The 24817-nt window shown below is 38.9% G+C and overlaps 2 protein-coding genes across 5 annotated transcripts; one reads left to right on the forward strand and one right to left on the reverse strand.

Moving 5' to 3' along the window:
- Positions 1–1650: 1650 nt before the first annotated feature.
- LOC119734752 (transmembrane protein 130-like) lies at positions 1651–17112 on the reverse strand. 4 transcript variants are annotated; one of them, XM_038208300.1, is made up of 9 exons: positions 15548–15564; positions 13679–13680; positions 12918–13075; positions 11605–11949; positions 7460–7662; positions 6636–6777; positions 6108–6192; positions 5607–5827; positions 1651–4509 (listed from the first exon to the last, which is right to left on the reverse strand). In XM_038208300.1, the coding sequence occupies exons 3-9, from the start codon at positions 13012–13014 to the stop codon at positions 4256–4258; spliced, it is 1347 nt and encodes a 448-aa protein (XP_038064228.1). In that variant the 5' UTR covers positions 13015–13075; positions 13679–13680; positions 15548–15564; the 3' UTR covers positions 1651–4255. The 4 variants fall into 4 exon arrangements, with proteins under 4 accessions (XP_038064228.1, XP_038064225.1, XP_038064227.1 ...); XM_038208297.1 differs by lacking the exons at positions 13679–13680; positions 15548–15564 and adding an exon at positions 16981–17112; XM_038208299.1 differs by lacking the exons at positions 13679–13680; positions 15548–15564 and adding an exon at positions 13233–13370.
- Positions 17113–17393: 281 nt separating this feature from the next.
- Positions 17394–22645, forward strand: LOC119734751 (leucine-rich repeat-containing protein 14-like). Its single transcript, XM_038208296.1, has 4 exons — positions 17394–17541; positions 18846–19339; positions 20428–20663; positions 21342–22645. Exons 2-4 carry the CDS (start codon positions 18925–18927, stop codon positions 22200–22202), a joined length of 1512 nt encoding a protein of 503 aa, XP_038064224.1. The 5' UTR covers positions 17394–17541; positions 18846–18924; the 3' UTR covers positions 22203–22645.
- The last annotated feature ends 2172 nt before the right edge of the window (positions 22646–24817 follow it).

A 24817-nucleotide genomic window follows, 5' to 3' on the forward strand; every position in this document is an offset into this window, starting at 1 on the left:
AGACGTCGGAGCTTTTTCCTGTCTGGGAACCATAACTGGTTTGCTGAATTTTAAAACACAGTAAAGAACGCTTTTAAATGTACTGTTAATTTGCATTAAATACTACAGGAAACCAACTTGCAAAAAATTTGATTAATTTTTGTTTGGAAGAGAATAAAAGCAGGATTTATTTACTTGCAACATTGGAAACTGACCTACATGTATCTGGCCACATGTTGGCATTCTTCACGTCTGTCAATGTTTATTTTATATTAGGTTTTGCCTAAATTGCCGACATATTTTATAAACACTAGTCCGTGTTGTTTAAGGATTTGTAAAAAGTTTGGTTGCGGTGCCCCCTTCTACATCAGACTCGAACCTTCCAGCTGACCCCGGCAAGCTCGGTGGTCGCGTGGTAAGACGTCTGCACTAGTAAGCAGGTCGTGGGTTCGAGTCCCACCGAGTAAGCTTGTGAAATTTTTCTCACCAACACTAGAAAAACACCGAGTACATGTACACATTGTAACAGTTTTTTTTGTAATATTTAGGCAAAATGCAAAACCCAATATCAAATTTATATTATGATATTATAATCAGATTGTCAATGTTTGTTCTTGGGTGAAACATTAAGACTGTTCGTGCATACAGACATTTTTACAGCACCATATTCATGTAAAAATATATTCATATCAAAAATAAACATGTACATGTGCAGTCAAACACCTTGATAACAAGGTCCTTAGGATTACCTTGCTATAACCGGTACCTTGTATTAACAGTAATGAAAAAACCAAAGAAAAACAAAGATTTGGGACCTAAAATGTTGCTTGTTTATAACAAGCAGGACCTTGCACTAGTGCTCTTTTGCAGGGTTCAACTGTATACAGTTAATTGTGTAATGTACATACGACGTCCTGCGGAGTTCAACTACCACAACTGTGCATGTACAAAGAAGTACATTACCCAACATGATTCAGAGCAAAAAAAGTCGTTTCCAGAAACAAATTTTTAGTAGAGAAAACATCCGACTCATATTGCGAAATATATGTTTATTCTCCTAGCTGTGTACTAAAACATTTTTTTTAACAAATATTTTTGTTAATAATATATAATTTTACAATGCAAACATATCAATTTTGTCTTAGATATTAGAATACTTTATATTGCTGTTTATGAGTCATAGTACTCATAACTGAAATGGACTGCATGCTCCACATCGCCTTCAAACTACAAAATCCAACAAAGGCTAACCAGTGTTGGATTCTGTTGGATCCATGAAAATGCTACACACTCACTGGATTCTGTAAGATTCAGCATCATCTATTTCTAAGCTATATTCAGATATTAAGAAAAGATAGAGGATATTTAGGAACTTTCCAATCTAAAAACATGATTCAATTTTCTAGGAGTTGCCAAAGGTAATTATACGAATCTCATTCCTACACAAGACAGGAAGCCAACACAATTGGCAATTTCAGTGAAAAAGACAGGAGGCAACAAGTCATTTGCCAGTTAAATTTGAATAAAATCTGGAACACTGACTTAATCCAATGCTTTGCACGTTTGAATTTTGCATTCTCCCGACCAAAGAAACTGCTACTATATCACGTGATTATCATGTCAGGGCAAGCCTTATGCTAGCAACACCCAGCTCCAGCATGGTCTGGTGTCTTTGTGCCATCTCATCCATTGTAAACAATGTATTGGTGCTGAGCGTCTCTTTCGCAACTATGCAAGAGCTTGCCCTGAATCATTTGATTAGCAACGGTGTCTTTGGTCTGGAGAATTCAAAGTTAAAATGTGCCGAGCATGATGAGCAAGTCAGTGTACCAGATGTTTTTCAAATGTAAATCCCAAAGGGTATAGGTTACTCGCAAATGGCTTATTCAACATTTCAGAAACTACACACTAACTACAAGTCAAAACTTCAATAAACAACATGTACATGTAAGTGCTTAAGTTAAAGGCAATGAAAAGTGCACAAAACGTTTTACAACAACCACTTTTATAAAACTACTTTTATATCAAAGTGCGACAGAATTTTGAAACACCCTCCCACTTTACCTGTTTTCCCCTCCCATCCCACAATTGGCAGTGTGTCACAACAAAGTTGTTGACTCGAGATCTGACTGGTCCGTGTTTTTTTTTAAGAATCACATCTTTTAAAAACCTGTCAGAAAGTAACATGGGCCTTATGCACGAGTTGGCCATTTTGGTCAAGTCCCCTTAATGTATTTCAATAATTGTTAACTGTTGAATGGGGTGGCGCCAGACTATTCATGCAGGCATAACGCAGCCTTTATTTACTGCCAGATTTTTTTAATCAGGCTTTAAACATAAAGGGAATGTTTTATTCCAAATGTTTAATTATTCATTGAAGCAGACTGGAATTAATTGGCAATTAACTTGCTTGATCATTTCTAGCTCTTCGCAAGTTCCCAAAATTTAGATTTTACCTCAATTTCAATTCAAAATGGCCGACTTGTGCATAAGGCCCATTGGCACTTTATCTCATCCACACACCACATAATTTACTTTTTTTCAAATCGGTGATAAACAAGAAAGCTGTTATGAGATACATTCACATATAAAGATTAAATCTTCCTTTTTTTTTTTACAATAACACTTATATTTTTATGCAATTTCACATACATGTATTAAAATAACACAGGTAAAGTTCGTACATTTGCATTTAAATTACTACTCTACATTTGATCGGATGGAAAAAGCATGTAAAAATATCCCAAATTTAAATAGCCGATGCAACATTACAAAATACAACACTTTATTTACAACGTATACACAATCATTGGGTATACACAATCAACGTTTGCACAATTGTTTTAATACACACATAATGCCATCCTAAAATCAGGCATGCAACCAGAAAGTAACACCAAAAATAGGAGTAGACCAAGCTTTACAAGACTTTATACAGTGTTCTTCAATTTTTTTATGGCATATATAGTGAAAAACGAGAAAATCAGCTGTACATGTCCACCACACTTATCTACACATCTCCACCGATTCATCATGTATACACACGCATCCACCAATCTAACAAATATTAAAAACCTGTGTGCTTAGCTCAACACCATGAAATTGGGCCTATTTCCAAACCTGCAAAAACCAGCGCTTTACTAAACTGATTGTAACTGTATCACCAGTTTCATCATTACCGTACTAAATTCTGGGTGAGGTTTAAAAGGTAAGAAATGCCACTATTAGCATTTAATACTGCCTTGCATTGCTGTACATGTATTTACACCGCTAATATCAAAAAGAAATTTTCATGATCATGAGAATGCATCAACAAACAAGCATACATTTGTACATGTACTTAAAAATTGCATAGTCCCCTTTGTAGTATGTAAAAGTACGTAATATCTTCTATATTTTGCAAAAAAAGTTTTGTTACAAAGCTGCCGACCACGATTAATAACGAGGATCCCCAACCATTTGCAGTGCAGAAGAAATGTAACGGACGGTTAATTTTACATCAATATTAGGTGTTGCCCTTCACCGACGTTTAAACCATTGGTATGACGTTACAAAATGGTTAAAAGTGTGGATTCGGAACTACAAATCTCTTACACTGGTCACAAAGTGTGGATTCGGAACGACAAATCTTCTGCAGATGCAATGGTTTAAGTCGAAGAATACATTTGCAAGTGTGGATTCTCAATTTACGAAATTCACTTGGCGCTTCGCGCCTCGTGAATTCTTAAATTACGAATCCACACTTTCTCGTGTATTCTCCTTCACATAAAAACTGTATACTCAGTGTGTTACCTCCCGAGTGAAAGTTGGAAAAAGAATCACTGATATGCAGTGTTTATACGTCGGTGAAGGGCCAAACCTAATATTGATGTACATCACCCCGGCACAAATTCCATCTTAGGAATAGTTAATTTACAGGCAATGGGAAAATTGAGGATTTTTTTTTCATTGTGTGATTCTGTGCACATGTTTTAATAGTTACAAATGGTGTGATGAATAGGATTTCAACGTTGGCATAAATAATGGCATACCATATCCTGCATGATGATTGGGGAAACCTCCAGTTCTTGTACACGTATACAACAAAAAACCTACAAAATCTATTTCAATATATACATATACTCCAAAACACCATATAAATATTTTTGAAGTGAAACAAAACTTTGAGTATTTTTGCATAATGAAAGTGTTCAAAATAATTGGCCGGACTTAGAAAGAAGAATACTGCTTAAATTCTGGTATCAAATGTTTTAACTTCGGACCAGTGCTGGTCTCCTCAAACAGTCTGATTTCGATTGAAATCTTGCGAGAGGGGCATGCTTTCCTCTCTTGAGCCTCCTGAGAAGAATTGCCGGATTTTGGTGCCCAGCGTCAGGCTGCGCTGTGCCTGGCTCTGGAAATCAAAGTTGGCCACCTCAACGTGGCGTTGTCTGTGCCCTCGCATGTGGCTGGTGATGACGGCGGCACAGAGGATACAGCCAGCTACGCCGAAGAGAACCCCGATGACCAGACCGACGACTGTATTCGCAGCTACAATGGAATCAGAGACAGAGAGCTAATGCTCATTTCAGTTTCACAGATCAGCCAAAGTTGCATGTACTCAAGTCCTAACAATAAGGCACATCCCTCCTATGCAAACATACATTCTGCGCCAAGTTGAAAATCAATCAAATCACTGTTTTCAACGCTTAAGAATTCCCAGCCCACATAAAGCAGGATTGACTGCCTTGGACTGATTAAGTAACTTGATACAGCTATGCTTTGACTCCAGGGGTGCGTTTTGGTAGTCATAACCAAGAATTGGTTCTGTTGTTTCTCTTTGGCTAATGGTTTTTGGGGGTTTGAGTATTGCATTACCGTGAGTAATTCTCGTCCATTTAAAATTCCCGCAAAAATTCACTGACAAGAAACAACCGAACCAATTCTTGGTTATGACTGCCAAAACGCACCCCAGGTGAGTGATAAAACAGCTGTGACCACAGCTTGCCTGCTTTAATTTGACCCAGTTTGCTAGTCACAGCGCTTGCTTGAAATATGATCTGACTGCTGGTGACTAGCCTTTGTTAAAAGTATAGCAGGGGAAGTGGAAGCGAATTTTGACGGACCGTGACTGCTTAAAGAGCAGGAGAGTTAATACAGGACCATTTGTTTTTCATGCATTTTGTTCGTTTCCACTTATAACACCACTCAATAACCAGTCAACGTTTCAGCTCTGTGGATATTTCTCTTGTCGGGAAGCAATTTTTAAAAAAGAAGTATTTCAAACAGTTGACCACACATACTGAAATGTGTATCCTTGTGGAGACATTTCTTTGTTCTTGTGTACTAAAGTTTTCGAGTTTGAAAGTACAGTTTCAAAATGCTCTTATTTTAACCAGAATAAATTTGGCTGAAATTCAGACTTTTCTAAAACTCTTCCATTTGCGACAGATCAACCCACCTTGGAAATTCCTAGTTTTTGAGTGAAATCCACATATCTATTTCGTGAAAACCTTGTGGAGACATATTCATCTATAGAAATTGCGCTGTGGAGACATAAACAATCTGTTGTTCACTATTGTGTGCATGTCTCCAGAGGGCACGGTGTATCAGATCTGGAAAACATGCCAAGTACAAAGTATACTTACAGTCCTCTACATGTACATTCTTGTTGGAGTTTGCATTGCTGACGGTGTTCTGAGCACGTACCCCGATGCTGTAGCCTCCACTAGTGTTGAACCACTGATGGATTTCAAACCACGTCCTATTTGTCAGCACTTGTTGATTGCACTTTATCGTGTCTGAATAGCCTGTCAGCAACGTGTGGGTCGTAATAGGGATGACGTACCAGCAGACTTCAACGGGCAGACTGTGGGAGGCATACAGATCAAGATTAAATAGATAATTTAAGTTTGCAAATCGACAAGGATCTTAAGATTATGAGCTGCATACAATAGCGCTTTTCAAATCGACTACGTTCAAGTTCATTTTACGCCCCTTTCTCCATCTGCAACAGACCTTGTTTAAGCAATATGCTTGTACATGTATATAGAAATGCATTACAGACAATCGGTACTATAGTCACAGGCCGACTTGAGCGATTTGACGAGATGTACGATGTCCACTTGGCCTGAATTTACTGTATATACCTTGCAAGACAGGATATGTTGTAACTCTCTTTTACGCCAGCTGGAAAATTGCCTTTTCCTTTGATCGTCAGATTCCTTACCGCATCTATAATATAAAAAATTATTAATAAAGCACAAGGAAATGAAAAAAAAATCACCATTTGGTCGTAACCAACAATTTGAGGAGACTTTTCTCAAGTTTGGGATAAGTTTTCTACAAAGTTGGTTTTCAAAGAAATAGCACAGATTTAAGTAAACAAGATACATATCTCTTAATATTTTACATGTATGTCAGTAACTTGTATTTTAAGATTAACTACTGATTCCATGGTTTTCCCCAGAATTCTTCTTGGGTTTTCCTCCCACGTCTAAAACTTTCTTCTCATTGTCTCCTCTCTACAGGTTTCTTCAGGCTTGCGAGCTGCAGTGCCTGGGTCGCTGTTGGGGAATCCTTGGTTTCATTACCAGAAATAAATTTATAACAATAATATAATGATTAAAAAACTTGTCAACACAAATGTTGGCACTAATGCTATCAGCACGCCTTACCCATTGTGTGTAGGTTCTTTTTGATGTTTCCAGTCTTAGGCTGCCTTTGCTTTTCACCCTCAGCGTCATTTGGAAAGATGGCCGTCATGTTCACGGTTATCCCATAATGCCCTGGTTTCTTGTACATATGGGAAACTGCGGGCTGTGCACAAAGGGAAAAAAAATCGCACGATGTTGAGAAATGAGAAAAGGGCAATTTCTTAAACCCTTGAGGGAACTCAGGTTAAATTTACGTCTTGCTTTCAAAAATAATTAGATGTTTTCTATATATTTCAGAAACAGTTTCGAATGTTGCAATTTGGTTTGATGTTATCAGCGTATACAAATTATTTCAGACCCGAAGCCAAACCAGAGATAAAACAAAGTTCCACTTCTTATTAAATGTAGATCTGTGGTAGAAACTTCTAGCAGAAACTGTCTATTGGGTACCATGCAGCATATTATAAGTCTTTTGATCGTCATAATGAACTGGTGCCTTGTATTGTTTCTTCCAGTCTGTAATTTACAAGATGGTGTTCGAATATCAGTGACTCGAATCGACTCGAGCATAAATTGACTCGACTCGACTCCACACTGTGACTCAACTCAACTCAACCTTCTTCACCCAATGACTCGACTTGAGTCACTTTCTTGAAATGACCTGACTCAACTCCAGTCACAAAATTCATTGACTCATTTAAACTGTGGTGATTACTGATGTAGGCAAAAGTAGTTTTGCAAAACTTGAAGGATAGGAACAGACGACTCGGAGTTTTAACTGGCTATTGCGATAGCTAATTCCACACAGCAATGTGACAATTTTCACAAATGGTCTAACATATTACCTGATTAATTGTGGTATCTGCAACTCCATCTCCAAACCTCCAGTGATACAGCAAGGTGGCACCTTTGAAGAAGTTGCTGGGGTCGTGAATGTCGACCACCATGTCCACAGACTTGTTGGTTGCAACGACGTTGCAGGTTTCGGCGCCATAGGAGGAATTGCAGGATATTCCTTGCTTGACGCTTAGATTGGCGTTTATGTGCTCTGTACATGTAAAACAAAATTATACAAACAGGTTATCCACACGCAATACATGATGTATGGCCTACACAATAGCACTGCTCACACAAATGTACAAGTAATTACCGGTACAGGAAGGTCTATACATAGAGCAAAGACCTATGCTCTATGGTCTACATGACTGCCATGGATGTGGACAAAATAGTTTTTAACCATTTTTCTGTAAATGGCCGCTATTTCTTACTTTGAGCTCTATTTTCAACGCCGATTTCACCATGTACAACCAAGATCTTGTAGTTTAAGAAAATCTAAAAACAATTTCAACATGTCACTTCAAGTTTCAGAAATATGCCGCTGAAAAAGTGTAAAAAAAAAAAATTGGACCACCCTGTACATCACATGAATTTTTGGCTGGTAAAGTCTCTCTTTTTTTGCAAATAGTTTCCGGTTTGAGCAAACTGCTTAATTAGCAACTGAAACTTAGTGAAATGAAACTGAGCACTCCTGGTCCAAAAATCTTCTGTTTACAGATAATTTCTGTTCGTGTCATGATGGAGACATTTACCGGTAGATGCAAGACCAAAGAATAATTTCTGAGCTGACATTCAATGAAAACAGACTCAACAAAAGAGACCTCCACACCTTTAACATTTAAAGCAGTTTACATACATGTGCATTCATACATTGTTCAGATTCGCCTATTTTTTAACACAACTAAATGTCATGCTCATGATCCAACCTTATCAGTTTATCCTTAAATGCGTACAAAATTTTGTCAGGTAGCCCAGGTAATTCTGTAACTAGAGGTACCGTAGCTCTACATACAAGCCATTGCAAACAAACATTTGCAAATTGAAAGTTTAAACAGCATTTATAATCTCTGAGTGCAAACTAAATAAAGATAATGTAAAGATAACGGGCCTGTAACTTGCAAAACCATTCTTGGAAAAACACTCTGCATAAATATTTATAACAAAAGTCTAAACTAACTTATAAATCTAGACTTCAATGTGAAACATTTATTTTATTTTTTTTCAATTTCCAAAAACCCTAGACACAAGGTTCAACGTTAAAATAAAACTTTTTTCTCCAAATATATAAAGTTTGGGTTTGGTGGAGGTTTTACTGAGAGTTTTTTTCCCCTTTTTTTCTTGGGTATCATTACACAATTTGTCCCATTTTATGTAGAAGTTCCACCTTGGTAAAAAATGTAAAAATCAATGGCGTTTTCAAATCACAAATTTGATGGCGTTTCAGTACATATACGCACATGCTATAGGGAACACACATAAAAACCAGAATCTGTTACATCCTGTTGATTATTCTCATGTCTTGTTGCCGTACTTGAGTCAACTACGGAAATGCTGGTATTTCCGGCCACCAATCGAAACTTTTGTATCCGGATATCGCTGCTTTGAATCAAGACCACGATTGGGAAATGTATTGTTGTTTTGTGAAATCCCATACTGAGGTAGTCTGTATTTCGACATTATCATCGGTATTGTTCAGTATGAAAAAAACCTTTGCACTATGACGGTGTAATTGAAATACAGTCCAAGGCAAGCCTACTTCCTTCCAGGCGTGACGTTATTAAAAGCTGACGAACTTCCTTTCAACTGGACGTACAATTACAACTAGGCCTACATACAAGATTCACAACAAATTGAAAGCTTGGTGTTCAAATGTTGAACAAAGGTCAATATGGCCAAATCAACTCACCACAAAACTTACCGAATTGATAAGAAATATAAATAGTGCCATATATTTGAAGAGATGACATCACCATTTTCCAAGCAATTACAATATGCTTCGTGCACAATAACAGACTTTTAAGAGTCGATGTGGCAGATATTTTGAATTGCATCCTTTTTATACCATTCGACTACATTTTCAGTCCTCCTGTTGCCTATAATTTTCCACAAGAATTTGTTCATGGGTAAAGGACCATGTTTTCATCCGAGACAAAATTATTTGAAACAGCTAAAATTGGGGGTTTTGGGGCCCACTTTCAGTTCCTTGTTGCTGATTTTCTAAATTTTTCCTAAAACTTATGCATTCATGGTTATGCAAATGTATCCACAAACTTGTTAACAGTTGGCAGTACGAAAGTACTTACACAGGGGGAGAAAAGTTTTTGACAAGTGCTTGTCACTTTTTCCTATACTAAGAAAAGTAATGTTACAAAATTTCATCCAACCAAAATAATTTTTTCCCCATTTACAAACACCAAAAACAGTAGGTTTTATTTGTGAAATACTGCACTGGAACCAAATTTGTCTAAACCGGGTTTTGTTTTTATTAATTAATATTACTTAACATTTGATTTGTCGTCTTGCTCTTCTAGCATTATTTTATTCCTCTAGTTTATATGTAATTTTAAGTTCTGTGTGTACATGTAAATATTTGTTTTGCTTTTTATATTTCTTAATTTAATTTAATCTAATTTATTTTATTTAAAATGCTATTTTTTTGTTAGCCTTTTAGTCAGGAGCTCCCCTCGTCAGAGACTTTGTCTCTTTTGGGCGATCCTTGCTCTTTTCGTTTGTTGTTGTTGTCCTTTAATTTTTTGTCTGGTTTTACTGTCTATCTCGACAAATAAAGTAAATGTAAACATAAATGTTAAAGAACTCATGAATGCACTTATCAGTGCTTTGTCAAATTGGATGAAATTATCATACCAGACTAACATGTAATGTAAGTGTTCCAGTTACCATGCAGTTGAAGGTTATTTACACTTCATATGTACAAGTACTTGACCTTGTAACGGTTAAATACATATGTTCACCTCCATGCACTCACAGTGGCTCCTGAAATATAATATTTAGTTCAAATTGTTTGCTTTCTCCATCACGTTTTGAGTGAGTGGAGCTCCAAAGTCACGTATTCGAGCTAACTCCAATATGGGGTTGTTTCATCGACAGGGTTAAAGTTTCAGAGGATGTGTGTGTTGTGACGTCAATGGCACCCCGCAACAGTCACGGGACAGATGAGATAGATATGGTTTCCAGAAAAAGCCACAAATCTAGGGCAAAGGATCATCTAATTTTAGAGACTGTGGTGCGATTGTTTTGTAAACAGTATGGGAACTTATTGTACACAATGCTTCCCCTTGAAAACTTGACACAGCGCTTCTTCACCTTTATTTGGGACGATAACATTTCGTGATTTTTTCAGCTGAGCAGATAGGAAAACCCACAACTTGGTTCATCAAAATGCAGATCAAACTCTAAAACTTGTTCCATGAGAAGTACTAAACAGAAACGAAAAAAAAAAGCACTGATGTTTTTCAAAGCTGGACACAATTAATGCATCCTCCAAAATCAACAGACGTTTCTTTTTAGCCATTTAGCATCAATCCTCCAAGATACTCCCAAGAAAAAATATATAGGGTCCAACACGAATAAAACACCAGTTATCACTTCATGACTTACAATGAATAAGAATGAATTTTACCTATGCGTCTGATGAATTCATAGAAACCAAGTATTAATTTAGTTAATATGTAAAAACTACTGTTACTGGTTTTTTTTTCTTTTCATAATCACTCCGTGGCAACACTGAGTATACAGTGTTTATAAAATACATCGGTGAAGGCGAAAACCCAATATTAAATTTACATCACCCCGATGCAAATTCCATCGTATGAATACTTTCATTGTGGTACCCGCTGCTTTGTCTGATTCGCGAACCAGCCAGCCGACCCAGCAAGCTCAGTGGTCGAGTAGTAAGACGTCTGCGCTAGTAAGCAAGAGGTCGTGGGTTCGAGTCCCACCCGAGTGATTTCTTTTCTCACAATAACTCGGAGGCAACACTGAGTATAAAATACGTCAGTGGGGGGCAAAACCCACTATTGAACCTACTGTACTTGTCCAATTGCATTTAGAAATCAGCTATATTGTACAAACATCTGCATTTTTTCCTCCATATGGTGTGCACTGTGGTTGAAGCAGCATATTTGTAACTCACCTGATATCTGGAAGGCAGTGGTGTTACTTGTTACCAAAGGTTTGATGATGAAAGTGTTCTTCCTAACGTCAACAGTAACTGTGTGAGAACCAATGTCTCCGGAACATGTGTACGTCTGGGTGAAATTGCACGAAGCGTTCTGTTTAATCTCGACCACTTTGTACTCGTCACAAATCCACTGCTTCCAGTAATAGGCATACAAGTACGTGGGCTCGCCCTTTGCCGTCTTGTTGGAGGGCAACGTTTTGACAGTTTCGTTGACGAAGCTGAGCTTCGCGGTGAACGTCGTGGTTGCGCCCAGGATAGTTGGTCCGTCATTGGTTATCAAGACTTTGGATGTGAGTCCTGCATTTGAGACAAATCAATCCAATATTCGTAAAGAAAGTTTAAATAACCTGGCAGACATCACAAAATGGTTTGCTTGATTCAAAACTATTAAAAGGGCCCAACACCCAATAAAATGTTTAAAAAATCATGATAATATAAAAACAATGATGTGCACCTACACATTAAAAGGAAAACGCTAAAAAATGGTTCCTAATTTTATCATTCTTAAATGTCAAATGAATTAAGATGATGTTGCATGTACTTCAACCAAGCATTCTTAATGGTTTGTTTTTCAGAACCTTCAAGTAGGATTTTGGTTTTAGGGAGGAGAGGAAATATTTGGAAGTAACTTTTTGGACCACTTAGGAGAATATGTGTTGATGAGAATTTTTGGATCAAATGTGCTTTCTTACAACATTAGGGTCATGCTTTTAAGCGTCAACAAGCTGTAAAAGCACTCTTAAGCGTTAAAATGAAGTTCACAATATTCAGTGGGCTCCTACAATTATTTTATCTCAAAATGTGCAATTTTTAAGTGAAAAAGTACGACATCAACGGTGTCTCTTTCCAGCAAAACTGGGCGCCATCTTGTTTTTCTGGGACATGTTACAATCGCGCATGCGCAAATGAGAAAACAAAGATTGTGGCGCCCAGTCACCGTAATTTTGTCGCCATAACATTTCCATTTTTTGTGGAATTGTGAACGTGAATTAATTTCCCCAATTCCTTATTGAATACGATGATAGCTTTTTTGAAGCTTTAACATACATTTTGAGCTTGTTGACGCTGATCGTGTTTGTTGAACGCTGCGTGTTTGGCGCTTTGTTGACGCTATTTAGTACGACCGCAACATAATGTGAGAAACAATCATTCGCTGATTTCATTTTTCACTGAAGGAAATGTGGAGGTTTTTTGGCACATTCTCCACCATTTATAACACGAAACAACTCCACTTTACAATGTTTCTCCGAGTACTTTCAACTCACCGTTGGCAGTGGTATACTGGCAGGTAAACTGTACGCACACCACTACGAAGGCAAAGGTGGGGAAAATCTGCTTGTTCATCTTGCAGACGGACATCATCTTTCCGACAGTTGTCTTGGCCCGGTCAGCAGTTTGTTCTTACAAGAAACCCACTAGCTATCTGAAGAAGCAAGAAAACATTATCGTCGATTTCTCAGATGTGCAACTGTGTAGTACAAGAATGAGCATGAGTCAGGGAAAAAAACTCGACATTACATAACAAAACTATTTGGCTTGGAGATAGAGAACCAAAGGAGGTTTATTCCTCCAAGGCTTACCAAAATCAATCTCAGAATCACAATAGTCCAGACCAGACCAAAAGGAAGGCCGCATTATTTTCACAACAAAGGCATATGCTCCTACTGTGTCTATGGCTTATCCAAACAAAGGGGGGGAGGCCATGGGCACACTTGAATGGTCTTCCCTGCTCCTGTAGACAGTGGTTATGTAACAAGGCCTCACTATACAAAGGCCACAAGCAGTTAGTTCCAGTGGTTACATAACAGTGACCTCTTGTGTTGCAAATTGCAATACCAGACAATTTGAACAGCATAACAACAGCAGCTGGCTCCCTCCAGGCACCTTGTTAATAGGCAGAGTAAAAAAAAAAATCTTGTCTGGGCTTTTTGAGAAGAAGAAAAAATAAAGACAGATTTTCCAAAGTGGCGGATTGATTCTTCCATTTTCTGATACAGTGTTGAAATTTGAACAGCAGCTCAAGTACAGCTGGCTCCCTCCAGGCACCTTGTTTATAGGCAGAGTAAAAAAAAATCTTGTCTGGGCTTTTTGCGAAGAAGAAAAAATATAGACAAATTTTCCAAAGTGGTGGATTGATTCTTCCATTTTCTGATACAAAATTGTGTCCAAAGGATGGTCATTCTTTCTACATGCATCGCGCAACTCATACAATTTAGTTGCAAAATATAGCCTCATGCATATACATAAATAGATTTTTGAAAATTGACCCGGGTGTGAAAAAAGAAAGTGGGAGGGACCGAGAAACTGGGTTTTTTGGGTTTTTTTTACTTGGCATTAGGCCAAAAAGAAAAATGTTTGGTCTCTGGTCAGACCAAAGTTCCGGAATTGATGCGGTGATGCGGGTTTTTTTTTTTTTTTTGCCTTTTGTTGTGTCCTCATATATATTGGGGACCTCCATAATTTGCCTTGGTGCCCTCCATCATTTGCCTTGGTGCAAATTCCCCAATCCTTGATACAAAATTTGAGGAGGTGCGGCAATAGAGGGCGCTGCTGTAGCTACCGCAGACAATTTGAAGAAAAAAAAACGGTTGACGCGCATGATTAAAATCGACGCGTGCGCTGACCAGAGACCGACTTATATTTTTTTTTGGCCTTATATAGCATTGAAATGTTAAAGGTAATACAAAAAAATATATGCTTTTCCTGTAATTTTCAGATTTAAATGGATTTGGCGTTAGTATAATCTTTAAAGCAAACATTATTACTTACACCATGCTTACACTGACCTTTTTAAATGTTGTGTTCATGGGCGCTGGGAAAAACACAAGAAACAAAAATTATGTTCTAATGTACTCTACTTTGTAGTCTGGTTCCCTGACCCTACTTCAGACAAAACAGGGGAATTTATAAATGTCGGGCAATTGTCGGGTCAGAGAACCAGTCTGCTGGCTTGCACCCGTTCACAGAGATCGACGTGTAACCGATTGCAAACCGTTTTGTGGACTAACTATTAATTTGATGAATTCGGGGGCAGTATTTGAAAAAAAAGTCTTTTTTTTTCTTCAAATGATGGAAATTGATACAATTCCACTTTTCTTGAAAATGCCAGCACACCAGGTGCCAAGATTTCACATGATGCTCGTTAGCCATCTACTTCTAGCATTTTGATTTTTCGAGGGGTCAGAATGGATCAACCAGGGCAACTTTCTTGGTGGATTTGTGTTTCAGAAATTGGAATTCCAGACAAAGGTATTTCGTCTATCAAAGCCATAGGCCTATAGCGTATTGACCCCCTGTAAAATCACAATGCTAGAAAACTTAAAGGGAATATACATCATTGGCTTTTGCTGTAATTTTCAGAAATGAAATATTTGAGGGGTTAGTATAATAGATCAAATATTGTTACACTCACATGTTTGAAGTTTTGTGTTCGAAAATGCTGGAAAAACCAAGAAAAACAAAACTGTTCAAGTAGTCTGGTTCCCTGACTCCACTAAATATAAAATGGATCAATTTACAGATGCCAGAAAATTGTAAGGTAAGGGTACCAGTCTAGCTGGCCTGCACCCGTTCATGAACATGTAACCAATAGCAAACACAATTTGGACTGAATTAATGGTAAATTTGGAGCAGTAGTTGAAAAATAGTTAGGTTTTTCCAACGGTGGTCGGCCGACCACCGCTGGAAGTTTTTACAAAAATACCATTTTCTTGAAAATGACTTCACACCAGGTGCCATAATTTTACAGGATGCTTTAGACTGTCCTTTACCAACATCCTATTAAGGTATTTCGCAAAAACTTGGTAGTTTTATTTTTCGATGTTTGCAAATGTTGTATATTCCCTTTAAGGCTAACGAAAGGTGCCTTCTAATTCTAGAAGTACTTTTTATTCACTTACACCATGGAGGTAGCAGCATATGGAGGAAGGAACAGAGTCAAGTGAAGTATTTTCATAAGTTAGTGCACAGTGAACACGTAGATTACAAATACAAGATGTGTGCTTTCAGTCTCATTGGGCATATGTTGGGGGCATTACTGACTTAAGTTAAAGGGAATATACAACATTTGCAAACATCGAAAAATAACACTACCAATTTTTACAAAATACCTTACTAGGATGTTGGTAAATGACAGTCTAAAGCATCCTGTAAAATTATGGCACCTGGTGTGAAGTCATTTTCAAGAAAATGGTATTTTTGTATACATTTCCAACGGTGGTCGGCCGACCACCGTTGGAAAAACCTAACTATTTTTCAACTAGTGCTCCAACTTTACACTTTTTTCAGTCCAAATTTTGTTTGCTACATGTTCATGAACGGGTGCAGGCCAGCTAGACTGGTTCCCTTACCTTACAATTTTCCGGCATCTATGAATTGATCCATTTTATCTTTAGTTGAGTCAAGCCTCAACATGACAGCGCTCAAGGAACCAGACTACTTGAACATTTTTGTTTTTCTTGGTTTTTCCAGCATTTTCGAACACAAAACTTCAAACATGTTGTCAGTGTAACAATATTTGATCTATTATACTAACCTCTCAAATATTTCATTTCTGAAAATTACAGCAAAAGCCAATGATGTACATTCCTTTTACGAGAAATCTACTGAAGTTGGTCATATTGGAATGATAAAAAACACTCTCAAGAGAGGACGCTACACTACACATGTCAAGTGTTCAAGTTAGAATGGTTAGGCCTAGCTGGAGTTACCCAGCCCTGAGTTTTATCATTGGGTTGTCATCTGACAACCCAATGATAAAACTCAGGGCTGGGTAACTCTAGCCCCATAAATGTGGCCTATTTACTGGACTGCCTCCGTAAACATAGGCCACACATCCACATGTACAAAAATCGTGTCGACGGAGCCAAATTTTGATTTTCACATTTAGGCTTAGTTTGTAGGGTTTTTTTGCTTTAGAAGCATACTCACCCTCTTTACAGGCTAATCAGAAAGTGCTGCCTTTTTCAGATGTCTAATTTTTGTGAAATTTCATGTTGAAATTTTGATACGCAAACGTGTAAAAATGAATCTGGAAATTTCACGAAAAATATACATCTGAAAAAGGCAGCACTTTCTGATTAGCCTATAAAGAGGGTGAGTATGCTTCTAAAGCAAAAAAACCCTACAAACTAAGCCTAAATGTGAAAATCAAAATTTGGCTCCGTCGACACGATTTTTGTACATGTGGATGTGTGGCCTATGTTTACGGAGGCAGTCCAGTAAATAGGCCACATTTATGGGGCTAGGGTAACTCCAGCTAGGTTAGGCCTACATGTAATTTCATTTTCAATGAAAATTTCTATACATTAAAATCATTCATCATATCACCTTTGATTTGAACTTGAGTTGAAGCTTTCCCATCATCATCATCATCATCGACCTCGAGGGATGATGTTTTCAATCCACCCCATCATTGGTGTTTTTCCACAAACCACAACCTTACACATTAGTGCCAGCAGAAGAATGTAAACATAGGGGGCGAGCAAAGCTTATTCATCTCACACTCGCAGTCGCCATGTTTACGTTTGCACGTTCGCCGCGTAGAGGTACAGGTTTGACCGCATGCGACAAGCATGTGACTTGCTTTGCACCTGTTCTTGAAACCATGGCTTCGTTTACCGTCCGGCTTTATCTCCGACTTCTGAAACCCTGTGAAGAAAACAAAAATCAAATTAATTTAACTTGTGGCCTCATATCATACGAAAGAATGTTTCTGATGCAGAATATAGGGCTTACACCAAAATGTAGCTGTAGTACTTGAAATCGGGGCCTAGAATCTCCTGAAAACAAGTACGAAACGAAGCCGAAATTTCGAAAAAGTCCCTGGACTCCGCGCGGTATCTCTAGAGAGGGCGCCCCGACGTACCGACCTGGTTGGTAAAAAATAAACGCAGTGGCTATTGTTACGGCAGCCGTAACGCATTTCCTATCGTTACGGTAGACTGCAACCTGGCAACTTTTATAAAAAAAACATGACAAGAAAATATAAAATTAGAAGGAAAAAAGTGAATTTGAACTTTATGAAATTCGGACTTTATTTCCCTTTTAAAAAAAATCCTCCAAAGCCTCAGGTTAGAAAAGGAAAAAAATTCGAGTGCAAAACTGAGATTCGAACCCGCAACCTCACGGTGCAAAATCCTACCCCCTATCGGCTGAGCTGGCGCACTGCTCGATAAAACGTGGGGAAACAAATAATTATATACCTGCGTGCGTATCAAAAAAATATCGTAGAGGGCGCTAAACAACGAGTGCCGTAACGATAGCCACTTCGAAAAATAAAAGGTAGGCCAACATTTATTTTTTCCCGGTAAATATCGAAGAAAAAAATGTTGCAACCTGACGTCACTTCAGCGGTTGTGTACACAAAGTCTATGGAGAGTCAAGAACATTTTTTAAGTAGGCCTATTTCCTAACAAAATTGGAAACGTTTCTCAGTCCCAAATTCATGTAGGCCTACATATGGCCTGCCCTACAGACAAAAATGACAGAATGTATCAATTTTCATGAATTTTGTATTGACTGACCTTGAGATGATAGGCCCCTAGGCTATGTAAAAAAAAAAAGCAGTGTCAGGTTGCAACATTCTTTCCCGTGATGTTTCCTTGTCAACTATAAATACTAGTCGGAAATCCTACACTTCACTCAGTGCCTAGGCCCTTCGGGGAAGACGCAAAATGGCTGTACAACAATTAGTCTGTACTGTCAATTTACAGTTACACGTAATATTTCCAATAACAAATTTAAGTTGCGTTGAAAAGCAAATAAATAGAAGACCAATCAAAGAAAAAGCTTTTCAAGATTTTCTATGAACTTTGTTCAAATAAGGTCCATGCGTATGACATCATCAGTCTTATATCATGTATATGGAGATGCTCAACTTTTAACCTAACTGAGGTCAAATCTCGCATATAAGTTTACGGCTGTGCATATATACCCTCTATTTGTTGAAATTTGTTGTTTTATTTTATTGTAATCTTTTACGAGGATCGGCTAGTCCATTTCAGTTAAAAACAGCTTTCTAACTAATCTAAGTCAAGTGAAAGCTGACGCCAATTTGAACCAGCGTTGTATCCTCCAAGTTTGGTTCTATAATGAGCCTTGTCAGACATTGGTGTTTATAATCTATTGATGATCAATAATGCATTACTGATGATCAATAATGAATTTAGTGAACTGTTGATTTTTTTTCTCACAGAAAATGTACTGAGAAGTTGGCCCACAATGTAGCACATTCCGTGTGGTCGCACACACGCCTTCACATTCACAACAATCATGTTCAACTTTGACATACTCTACGGTGCCAGCACGGCAGCTACTAGGATGTTTGGGCCCCGCGATGGCGTCCCTTCGCTCCTGGATCGCTGCGCAAGCTTCATAGTCACTTCCTGGCACGTCACGCGGGCCTCACTGAACGTCCTACCCCACGACCTGTACGAAGTGCTCCTGGGCGAGGCCTGCCAGGCCCTGCTGTCCTACAGGTCAGGAACGCCAGGCCTGTTTCTGACGTACATCGTTCAGAGGTGGCCCAGCGTGGTCTTGAAGCCGGGAAGTTTGATTTGGAGATACAGACTGGACGTGAAAAACAACAAGAAGACTAGCGAGCTGGTCATGCACATTGTGAATGGCATCTGCCAGCCGGAGAGTCAATGCAAACTTACAATGGTGGATCTTTCAGATATACCAATGAGTGAGTTTATTATAGAAATACATGTACTTCAAAGAACCTGTACCCTAACTCCCTAGGCATGTTTGCTAGGATGTAACCTCAATCCTGCAAAATCCTCCAACTGCCTCCATGTAAAAATAGCATACAGCCTCAATCCTGCAAAATCCTCCGTTAGTTCTTCAATGTGGTCCTTGGAGGGGTGACCACTGCCTCAATCCTGCAAAATAATCGGGCAATCACTGTAAATACCGATATGTTGAGGCAGAGCCAGTGACATCCTGGAGCAGTGCGGAGGATTTCAAGTATAGGCCTCAATTTATGCACGGCAGAGCATAAACAACACAAGGTCCGGCCCAAGACCTTGACACAGTGCATCCTCGAAAAACAGCATCACACTTTTGCCATGTAGCCTCAATCCTGCAAAATCCTCCATTTTGCAAAGAGGATTTTGGAGGATTTGGGAAGGTTAGGATTAACCCTAACCTTGCCAGATGCAACACAGTACATAGGGTGTATTGTTGATGTACCCTAACGTGGCGCGGCCCCTAACGTGGCGCACTTTGATGAAGAAAAAAATTCAAATTGAGTGCATTGTAGGGTGCTTTGGTTCAGTGGTTACGGTGTTCGACTTGTGTGCCGTGGTTCATGGGTTCGAATCTTGACGGGGAACATGGTGCTTGTGCCCTTGGGCAAGGCACTTTATTACGATTGCCTCTCTCCACCCAGGCGTAGTAAATGGGTACCTGGTAGGAAGAAATTCCTTCAATGCTTGAGCGCCGCAATGGCAGCCGTGCTAAAGCCAGGGTAATTATAGAGCGCCAGGGAGCGTCACTTCGTGACTGACATGAGCGCTATAAAAGAAGCCATTATTATTATTTATTCAAAACATGCATATGTTGAACAAAAGAAATTGACCGACGAGGGTTTTGAACCTACAAGTTATTTGAAAATTGGATTAAAGTTTGGGGTTGGGGTTGGGGGGGGGGATTGGATTGTAAATTTCAAGATAAGGACTCTACCAAACTTAACTAAATTCATTTGTGTACTTCACATTTTCATTTTCAATGATAACTTTGCTGCCTTCTGCTTATTTTATGATCCAAATCCAGATGGCAGCACTTGCCTTATTCTTCTACAAAAGGTCTTCGCGTCACTCAACGGCAGGAGCCTGACTGTTGTTTTGGACTTGGCCTTAGACGCTGAAAACTACCACCCGATCAGACGCTTGCTCAGGGACGTGCGACATTGTAAAAATGGCAGCCTGAAGGTGCAGTGTCGCAGGCTGACCGTAAACTCCTTGGGGAAGGACAAGCTGTTGAAGGTGACCGGTCTCGTAGAGCCTGATGTAAGTCGAATATAGAGTTTCAGTGGTCTTATATGGGCTAGTTATGCCCCTAGGCCCTTTGGCTAGGATCCATCCTCAATCCTACAAAATCCTACAAAATCCTCTGCTACTTCTTGCATTTATTCTGTGGAGGGATGACCACTGCCTCACTCCTTCAAAATCCTCCACTAATTATTGTAATACAATGAGGAATTGCCAATGATATCCAGAAACAGTGGCGATGATGTCTACTATTATCTAGGCATAATTTATGCATGGCTTAGCATAATAAACAACACAAGATGCAGCTTAAGACCTTGGAACAGTGCGTACTCCAAAATCAACTGGTACAAAAATAGAACAGAGCCTCAATCCTTTAAAATCCCGCCAAAGAGCCTGGTTTATTTTGGAGGATTGAGGAGGTAAGGGTTCTGACCTATTTATACAAACATGGAAATTGTCGCAACGACTTTGTGGACGGCGCAGCAATGTGGCTTTTGTATTAGGGACCAGTGTAAAGAAATTGGTTGCTTTTTTTGTTGGGATGGTAGTGTTCCAGTGCACTATTAGTAATGGGCACTTATTTGGTTCTTGTTTTCAGGCCAAAATGGTTATGTGCTGAGTATAGAGGTGATATCTTGAATATATATGTAGGAAGTGAGTCTCTAACCATTTCTTTTTTATGTTTCTTTTCTTCAGATCATTGTTGCCTTGAACTTGGACTGGAATAATCTGGAGGAGCAGGGGCTCTCGGCTGTTCTACCATCCATGGTCAAGTTCCTGAACCTTCAAGCCTTGAGTTTATCATACAATCTGATCAGCACGATCAAGGACCAGACTGTCGTTCCGATGGCTGCAGAGGCGTTCTCCAACTTGAAGCATCTACGAAGACTCAGTCTCAGCCATAACGCTCTAACCGGATCTCTCAGGACGCTTCTAGAGTCGCTTCACCAACCCCTGCAGGCTCTCTACCTTTGCGAGTGCAAGCTGTCCTCCCCGGATCTCTCCTACCTGGCCAACTCGCGCCACGCGAAGACCCTGCAGGAACTGGACCTGGGCTTCAACAGCCTCAAGCACGAAGCCTTGAGCTTGGAGAAGCTTCTCAACGAGGCAGGGCACACGCTGCAGTACCTCAGCCTGGACAACACCCGTCTGAACCTCACCGGTTGCCCGGTCAAGCTCTGGAAACGTCTGAGTCACCGACTCCCTACACTGATCGCCTTGTCGATGCGGGGCAACGATTTCTCCCCCGAGAACCAAGTGACCATTTTGAAAGACCTGGCCGAGAATGCCCACTCCATGGTGTACATTGGGGTGTGCATGGTGTACGAACCTGTGATTGAGGACGATTTCTTCATGGACGAGTGGGACGATGTCAGCAATGATAGGGTGACTCAGTTCTTCGACTTGTACAATGAGTGCAAGGAACAAGAGGAACCAGAGGAACCAACAACAAGCAACAACAAGACACGATCAGTCATTGTTCATGATCTTGATGTTATCAACAAGAGAGATGCCTTAATATTCATTCACAATCTTTATGAGGAGCAAAGTCCTTGAAACAATTCGTGCTTTTGACATTTTGTTTGTCTTAATTACCCCCTTCAATTTTATTTTGTGAAAATAAATCTGTTTGAAAGTTTAACTTTTTTATTATTTATGTATGTTAAAGCAAACTTTTACAAAATCCAGACATCAAGAATTTAAAGTAATTATTTTGTCAAGGGCACTTGATTTTACCTTCCTGTTGGTGATTTCAACCCAAAATCTATACTGACAAGCGAGCATGTCTTTCCGTCTGTATCGCTGTCTGTTCGGCTATGCATTTGGCCGTGTGATCACCTAGAGTTGAAACTTCCGTCACACTGATCATGTACAGATTTGCTCGCAGAAAAGGGTGTGCGCACATCTCGTGGTTACAAGATGTTTCCATTTCCTCCCGAATGACCTTTGACCTGTACTTCTTCATTGAGATGCCAAACTGGCTTATTATTTCATCCCCTTTTATTTTGATTAGATTAAGACATTGCTTTATAAAGAAAAGCTGCTGTTTTCTCACTTATCAATAAGCAAAAAACTTGCTTTATAGGGTTGATAATTACATGAACAATCTGATGGCACTCCTGCTAAGCGCAGAAACTGTCATGCAGCACTTTGGAATTGGGCCCTGCTTAGCCGATATTTTGCAAGATGGATCTGACGAACACATGGTGTCCTCTACTTCTAGAAATTTGTGGGATTTTATAATTAATTGACATTTTCTTTTTACAGATAAATACACAAATAGACCAGGATTTTACTTATTTTTTAGTTCATTCCCTGGACAGGATTTTAATTTCTTATCACAGATAAATGGGACAGAACCATGTTATTTAAAACATGTTAAGTTATGCAAGAAAAAAACAAAAGCTCCTTGGGTTGATCTCCTGCAAAGATTGCAAAAACAAAAAGAAAGAAAGCAAATTTGCATTATTCTTTGTTAAAATGACGATTGTTGCATGCGTTTTTGATACCATTGTGGTTGACATATACATGTAGTAAGTAATAGCAACTAATAAAAGTCTGATATTCCATTCATGCAGTCATGTGATGGTAAAAATGATACAATAATGAGCACAATTATTCTTGAGATTTCTTTTTTGTTACTCTCAAAATATAATGGGAAAAACATATGTATAAACAGCACAGCATTTAATAAAACAAACAAAAAGATCGTCTCCAAAGCAACACTCCTCTGTTAATCCCTTAAACATTTTAAGAAAATATGTACAAACAAATGTAAAAAAAATGATCAAAATTCTGTACACAATATAATCTGTTTTGTGAGGAAGATCAATTGGAGTATACATTGTAGTTTGGTCAGTTGTACTATTCTAAATCACACGTTCTATCATCCTAAACGCCAAGTACATATAAGTTTTGAACTAAGCTTGTAGAAGATGCAGCTTAAATGTGCATATCAAAATTAAGCCCCCCCCCCCCCTTCCCACTGAATAATGTCAGACAGTACTGAAATAGCCGAACACCTTTATACAGACAAACATTTTGGCAAACAATACTAGACATTACAAGAAAGCACTACATGGGATTAAAAAAAAGCTCAGTAGGAATGCGATCTGCTTTGTTTTGGAACAATAAAGCTTCACAAGATTTGAAGTACAAGTGCTAGACACAGTACGTACAGGGGGCTTAGCCTAAAAACGCCCGTTTCTGGTGGTCGGTCCTCAATGTGAAATAATGACTCCAAACTGTTTTATCACCTTACATTTCATGAAAATAAATGATTTGAATTCATATTGGGAAGGGGGAAGGAATTTCATCTCGTACTCCCAAGGCATGGTTAGTTTGAGCTATCCTGAATTTAACAATATGTTGAAAAACTCGTCACATTTTCGAGCAAAGATGAAATATCAAGGCCCCCATCAAAACCAGGTGAAGTATTTTGGAATATTTGTCATGGCACATGTAAAGAGATTATAGATGTATTCTTTTTTTCTCTGTATACATGTATCTTTAAAGTAATCACTAACAATTTTACATTAAGTGAAAGTTTATGAATTTTTTTAAAAGATATACAAGAAATCCAAGGAGTTAAATTATTCAGATATCAACTTTGCGAATCCGAGTTCCTGCCGCCTCCAATTAACACTGGAAATATCACGTGTATAAAAATGGAACTTTTGCGCCAGTTAACCACTCGTCCAAGCAACACCAAATGCTTTGATTTGCAAGCGATAACCTTTCATTCTCCAAGTTGACAAAACATTTCTGGGGGGGGGGGGGGCTGTGGTCCAATGGTTACGGTTCCAATGTTCGACTTGTGTGCCGCGGTACACGGGTTCAAATCCTGACGGGGAACATGGTGCTTGTGCTCTTGAGCAAGTCACTTTACCACTATTGCTTCGTCCTTCGGATGGGACATAAAGCCGTAGGTCCCGTGTGTTGTGTACTGCACGTTAAAGAACCCAGTAACACTAATCACTAAGAGAAGGGGTTTGCCCCGGTATTTCTGGCAGTGGCTGCAATATGTGCCACAGCACCTTGTAAACCATTATAAAAGTGCTACATAATGGGTCTCATACTTCTCATAAACTTCACTTACCTGTCTTTAAAAGTAGACATATTTTTCAGCGCCTTGAGTACCTAATTGTTGGTAGATCAGTGCGTTTATAAGA

This window comes from Patiria miniata, unplaced genomic scaffold (assembly GCF_015706575.1).
Source record: "Patiria miniata isolate m_02_andy unplaced genomic scaffold, ASM1570657v1 HiC_scaffold_28, whole genome shotgun sequence".
NCBI lineage: Eukaryota > Metazoa > Echinodermata > Asteroidea > Valvatida > Asterinidae > Patiria > Patiria miniata.